The sequence below is a fragment of the Osmerus mordax genome, chromosome 7 (genome assembly GCF_038355195.1).
Source record: "Osmerus mordax isolate fOsmMor3 chromosome 7, fOsmMor3.pri, whole genome shotgun sequence".
NCBI lineage: Eukaryota > Metazoa > Chordata > Actinopteri > Osmeriformes > Osmeridae > Osmerus > Osmerus mordax.
In genome coordinates, this window is record NC_090056.1 from 19,638,449 (window position 1) to 19,645,313 (window position 6,865).

The 6,865-nt window shown below is 41.9% G+C and overlaps 1 protein-coding gene across 6 annotated transcripts in view; it reads right to left on the reverse strand.

Moving 5' to 3' along the window:
• casz1 (castor zinc finger 1) overlaps window positions 1–3,510 on the reverse strand; it is a 70,299-nt gene extending 66,789 nt beyond the window's left edge. For all 6 annotated transcript variants that reach the window (XM_067239438.1, XM_067239437.1, XM_067239436.1 and 3 more), the window contains exon 1: window positions 3,356–3,510. In XM_067239438.1, coding sequence (XP_067095539.1) covers window positions 3,356–3,404 — 49 coding nt within the window. In that variant the 5' untranslated portion in view covers window positions 3,405–3,510. The remainder of the gene's footprint in view (window positions 1–3,355) is intronic.
• Window positions 3,511–6,865: the final 3,355 nt, after the last annotated feature.

The following is a 6,865-nucleotide window of genomic DNA, read 5'->3' on the forward strand; positions in this document are numbered from 1 at the left end:
GAGGAGAGAGGGGGAGGCACTTGGCCTGTTCCCGGCCTGCATCAAGTAGAGACTGGACTCTCTGACCACGCTAGGAGGGGGTTCTGCTTCCCCATTCAGCTGGGGTTTATTTGACTGTTTGATCTCTGATGTTTTTCCTGCCTGCCGGTAAAAAATAATAAAAAAAACGGGGCAGTTGTGTGATTTGGGTATTAAAGGGGGGCTGGGGGTGGCGGGGAGGGGGGGGTTGGGGGTGTCAGGGGGGGCTGAGGTAATTATGGTGTTGGGTGGCTTGTGTATGATGACGAGGCACATGCTCAATCAGGCCTCAGCTGTTCCTCTACCTCTCTCTACTCCCCCCTTCCTCTCTCTCTCTCTCTCTCTTTCTCTCTCTCTCTCTCTCTCTGTTCCTTGTCCCCCCATCCCTCCCTCTCTCTCTCCATCCCTCCCTTGATCTCTCCCTCTCTCTCTCTCTCTCTCTCTCTCTCTCTCTCTCTCTCTCTCTCTCTCTCTCTCTCTCTCTCTCTCTCTCTCTCTCTCTCTCTCTCTCTCTCTCTCTCTCTCTCTCTCTCTCTCTCTCTCTCTCTCTCTCTCTCTCTCTCCCGGGCGCTCTGCTAAAGACAGGCATAACACAAACAGCTTTGCACAACATCAATCAAACCCTCGATCTAAGCGGACCATAAAACTACACAAACATATACGGAACATTGCGATTAAATATTTCACACTTTTTGTCTCCTTTTTTAACAGAGCCTCTTCTGGTGCACTACGTATAATTCGATACAATTCCACCATCTTTTTTGATTATTTGATGCAAAAAACATGTTTTAAATTATTAAATGTATTTGTGTTCCAAAAGTTATTTTAAACGTCATTTTACATATGAAAATGGAGTTGTTTTCTTTAAGAAAATAATTTGAATACTTAAACACAAAAAATGAGGTACATGATTTTGAGTAAAATTGATGGAAATAGAAAATACATATTTGCAATGTACTTCTCAAGGAACAAATGTATTCAAAAACAAACAGAAGGATAAAAAAAACATGAAAAGTATATTTTTACTATAAATATGTCATTTTAATAACACAGAAATGTTTCTTGTTTTTTTTACTTGAATGTTTTGCTTTGGTTGACATGGCGATACTAATCACCTCATTGCTGGAAAAGCACTCTTCCCTGACAAGGCTCTACAGAATACCCAGAGTCCCCCAGGAGAGATTGGCATAAAAGGGGTTAAAGACAATGGCTTGCATTTTTTCTTACAAACGTCTCCCTGCTAAATTTATTTCAAAACTCCGTTAATCTGCGGTACACAACATTCCTATTAGCATAGCCCAGCCCCCTCATAAAAATTCCAGCTAGTTTAATTAAAAAATGTAAATTTACTGTCATCGGAGGAGCGAGAGAATTAGGACAGCAACAGCATTTTTTATTGCTTAAGACATCAAATTGATTTGGGTTATTGCAAAATTGTGATAAAAGGTTATTGACGGCTTCAGACCTAAGGTTGTTTTTCCCCTCATTTCATCCTATTTTTGTGAAGGCCGTAAAAAGGTGGAGAGGGCCGAGAAGGGTTAATGAGACAACTCACTGAGGGAGAAGGCAATCGCTGTTATGACTCATAAAAGAACACACACAGAAATGTGGCAAAAAACATAGTTGGAGCCGATGAAAAGTTGAGAATTAGGGTGTGTTTGAACTGTCAGCATAGTTGTTTACCATACTACTATTTGAGACTGTAATTCTAGACAGACAAGGTAGCACACAGTAAAACGTGCAAGCCGTGTCTTCTATGAGCTTGTGTGACTCTGTGTGAGATTGTGGTCAGTGGTCTACAAATTGCCGATATGTCAGTACTTTATATGATAATATAAAGTACTGACATACTTTGCCTCTTCCTCAAACATGCTTTTAATTCTGTATACTTGAGAAGGATAAAACATGAAGTAAACACGTTTATGCTGAGAGGAAATAGAGAGGAAGAGAATGAAAAAATGAAATTAAGAGAGAGAGATGATTTCAAGTCGATGCAGAAACTCTACGCATTACAAAACCATCATAACTGGGGCACTAAAAAACACAGAACACAATGAAGTTTGAATCATCTTCAACTAAAGAAAATACATGTACATTTTGATTACGCATTAAGGCTGAACATGAAAATACAGAATGGTCTTCTCCTGATGTAAAATACATTGTACTCTGTGTTTCAAACATATGGGTTAGTTAAAAGAGTCACATTCAATGCGTCCATTGTGACACATGAAGAGTCATAAGATTGACTCTCTAAAAATAAAAAAATTACTGTACACAGTAAAAACATACCACCACACGCGTCAACACAGAAGGAGAATCAAGGACAGTCTATGTGAATTACAAAACCTGCATAACACTAATATTTACAATGAACTTCATAACTACAAGGGGCACAGTCTCTTTCCTGATTTGTGGTGGATTTAGTAAAAATATTACTTTAAAAACAAACCAGTTTAGAATAGTTTAAATTAAAGACTTAAATTCACAGGGGGGAAAAACACACCCAGAAGTTTGTCCTCTAAAAAGCGTAAATTTGAGAACGGGATCTTTTTTTAAAGGAAATTATTTTATGACTTTACGAAATGAAGTACAGCAAAAAAAAAAATTCTAACACCTCTGTATTAATTATCTCCAGGTGAATTATTGTTTATACTGTATTTCCAGCCATACTACAGTGTAAATCTTCTTGTTCAACGGCTTCCATGGTTATATTTACTAAATGGAACTAGCTGAAATAATGGGCCATCTCTTGCTGTTCCCCCTGACGTGTGTAAGAGCATAACGAACACAGCAGTTTGTTTGCATTATCCCCTTGGCAACAAACCCTTAGGCCATTCAAGGTACCCTAATGACATTGCACATACCTACGTGGGTTAAGGCGATACCCATTTTTCTATGGCACAATACCTAAACTGATTCACATAAATAGTGGCAGTTGTTTAACAAAAAAGCAGGAAAAAAAACCCTAAACAACATAAAACACACCTGAATTGTATCTGAGTTGTACTGGTTTCAATAACAAGCTTTGACTCTGACAGGACAAAATGAAACTGGCCAAGTGAACTTTTTCTCATGAGCATGCAAGCGCGTAGCGTTGTGAGCGGTGAGTACTACAGAACTAGGAGATCATATTTGATATTGCATTCACCCTTGGGCACTGTCAAAGCGCTATAAATAAGGGTGTAGCACACTTGGGTATAAGTCTACACAGCCTGCGCAGTTTAATCATCAACAACTTCCCTCTTCTGTTTGTATATTTAGTCAGTGATAAAGGCACACCTTTTAACTGTCAACTAATAAAGCTGCTAGAGAAATAGGAATGAAGAAGAGTACTCACCATATTCAGGGAAGTCGAAGTTAAATCCTCTAAGACATGTAACTTTCATAATATTACTCAACTCTGTTAGAAATTCATTCGAATGTTACGTCGGTGGAAGAGTAACTGAGCGGAACGGTAACTAGATAAAAAAGCTTCCTTCAATCATGCCCTAAACTCCTTGACATATAATCTGTCAATAGTTTGTTGCTGAGATAATGCCGGGTGCCACGAGTGAATTTGATTGGCAGTTGGGGCTGGGCCCCTCCTCCTTGTGGTTTGTTGGTGGTGGTGGGGTGGGGTGAGGGGGGGGGAGGTGAAAGAATACGGAGCCTCCCCTTTAGCTTGCAGCCTCCCTCTCTCTCTCTCTCTCTCTCTCTCTCTCTCTCTCTCTCTCGCTCTCTCTCTCTCTCTCTCTCTCTCTCTCTCTCTCTCTCTCTCTCGCTCTCTCGCGTGCTCACTCCTTCTGGTTGGCTCCCACACACACGCACCGCGCTGGCTGGTCTGAACAGGCGGAGAGGAAACTACAGCAGAGAAGGAACCAGGGCAGTTTTTTTCCACCCCTTAGTGGGCTGGCCTTTCCCATCTCTGTGGTCTACTAGCCTTTCCACTCTCTGGGGGCGGAGCCTGCCCTGGCTCTATTCAAATGAGAGGAGAGCAACATTAAAAAAGGGGTGTTGTAAAAAAGAAAAAAGATTTACCTAAAAAATAACAATAATAATTTCATATAAAGTCTGCTTTTTAGGGATTATAGTTTTAGATTATGAATTTGACCAAATATATATATTTTTTGGATAAGTAATGTATTTGAGACAAATTTACAATTGTTACAGCGCACTTATTCTGTCAGTTAAGGAAGTATTTCTATCATAAACAAGTTACCCGTTTTGTGTGTTTGTATCATGTGACTTGAAACGGTTTCATGAACAATGGGAAGAGGATTCAAACTGACATTTTTTAACTTAACATCTAACTGCTTAGATCCTTACAGGAAGAGATAACCTATATTGACCAGATCCACAATGATACACTACAGTGTGTGTAACTTGAGCCAGCACTGTTGTTTTAAAGTCCCAGATGAAGAATGACTTGTACAGTGACTCGATAAAAACATGCCACTCTTCCTGCAATTTTAGACGTCTACTCTTTCTCTTTCTCTCTCTCTCCTTCTTTACTTATACATTTACTTCTTTCCCTTCCATCGCTCCATTGCCCCAACTCTCCAACTCCCTCCCTCCTCACCTCGCTCTGATAACCTATCAGTTTTCACTGTAATTTCAGGTGAAATAATAAGCAACCGTTAACAGGTGACAATGAATACTTTATAAGACAAACCCCTTATTTCCCTGGCAGTTTCTTCCGCAGTGGGATGCAAAGTGCCGGCAGAACTTGGGCTCGTAATGCCAATATTAGCATCAGACTTTGTAAAATATTCACATTTATACAGCGTCTCACACCGGACTGTACGTTGACTTTGCAAACCACCAAAACAATAACGTACGACTTTACAACACATACTTGTTTTACTGTAAAGGAACAATTAAGTGTTCTGTGCACTCAAGAGCACACATTTGCTATTTTTGAAAAGGAGAAATGTGCTAAGTTATGGTTATGATCCCTAACCCTCTGAGCTGCAAGCTATTTCAGTTCCTGATTGCTAGCTGCAAAGTCCAAAGTATGAACATAAAACAGGTTCTGGTTGATTCTGTGATCGAGATGAGTCATCCTAGTTAATAATGGAGAAAATACCTCCTCCTTTCAGAGCACATAAAGGAAAAAAATTAAAAAAACGTCCTTGCTGTTGTTTTATGCCACCACCCTCATTCTGCTATTTGAAGACTTATCAGGGACATAGTTCAACTACATAACATACTCACTGTTCAGTAAGGCAAAAATGTGACCTGGAAGTGCAGGGAGAGAGAACATTGGGGGTTTGTGACGCTCTAAAAGAATGCAGCTTTATGATGTCATCAGCACCTCTGACTCATTGAAACTAAGCTGCGCGGGCACATATGAGGTTGTGATGTGTGATGTGCTTCACATCCTGTGAAATGGTACATTTATGGTGCTGCAGCGCCACTGTTCATTTCCAATAAGTTGAAGTGAAGGAACTGACACTGTACCCTCCCATGGAAGGGTACTGTAGTCTGAATTGACAACTACAGTAGTATAGCCTGCCATGCAAGCGGACATACTTTACTCTCTTACAGAGAGTGCTACTGTAAACTACTGTACTGTCTCATACTGGCTGTACCAATGACTAAACTTTAAGAGCAGAACAAAATCCATATTGATCCTCACCCTCTCTGCCCCTCCATGGCTCTTCCTAGACCCCCTCACCTTCCCTCCCTAGCCTACCTCACCCCCCCCCCCACCCTCCCTAGCCTCCCTCCCTCACCAGCCCCTCTCACCCTCCCAAGCCTTCCTCACTCTCCCTCCCTCACCCCCCTCCCCAGCCCTCAGGCTGCAGTCTTCAAGGGGCAGCACCATTATTTTTTTCAATAAGAACTGGGGGGGACTTTCGTTTGATGTGGGCCTCGGAGTATTGTATGGCTGCATGCTGGAGAGTGTTGAGGTTGCGCAAGGGTGGTGTGTGTGTGTATTGTGTAGTGTGTTGTGTGTGTGTGAGACCGTGTGTGACATGGCAGGGGTACATCAGTCAAAGGGCCGCCAGGCCAGACGTTGGGCACCCCCTCGCCGTGCGCCTCAGGAGGGGCTGGTCTGTGGCAGGGCCCGCGCTGACTCCTCCGGTCTTCTGGGACAAAGGCGCGGGCCCTGCTTGAAAGACGTGAATTCAGCGGCTTTTGTGCCCAAAGCCCAGGGACATGCCGAGTGAGAAATCTGACCTTTGCCGACAGTCAGATTGTGTTTTTGAACCCCTCTTGCAGTCCCTGGCAGTTAGGGGCAAAGAGTGACTGAGCTAATGTGGAGAAGGGGGAGTGTGTGTTTCTGTGTGTGTGTGTGTGTGTGTGGTGGGAGGGGGGGTTAAATATGCTGCGGGCTTGACTCGTGGATATTGTGAGGGTGTGTGTGTGGGAGGGGGGGGGGGCAGTATGAGAGTGTTTTTAACTTTCACGACTGACTAGCAAAACTTGAGTTTATATTTACCAGTGGACAATAGGCTTGTTTATTCTTGATATGCACTGTCCTGTTGGAGCCAAATTGGCAGGAAATTGGATATACCAAAGCTAAATGTTGGTGCTGAGGCTTCAAAAGCAGTTTGCCACAAAGGCATTTGCCCTTGTGTTGTTCTAGAGAGTCTGTGATGTTAGATATTATTCTGACTCACGTCTGTTTATATAGCTTCGTATATTTATTTATTTATTTCAGCAGTGAAGGAGCTGAATATTAAACTTAAGCGCACACCTAAGACAGGGCTGACTGCTATGTGCTAAGTCCACCACCAGCATCTTGATAATACGTGACATTAATTCATCAGAATTTAATCTGACTTATATAATTATAACAATATGGTTTACCTCTGTATGTACACTGAGCATATTTACATTAGACCACATACAAAATTAGCTA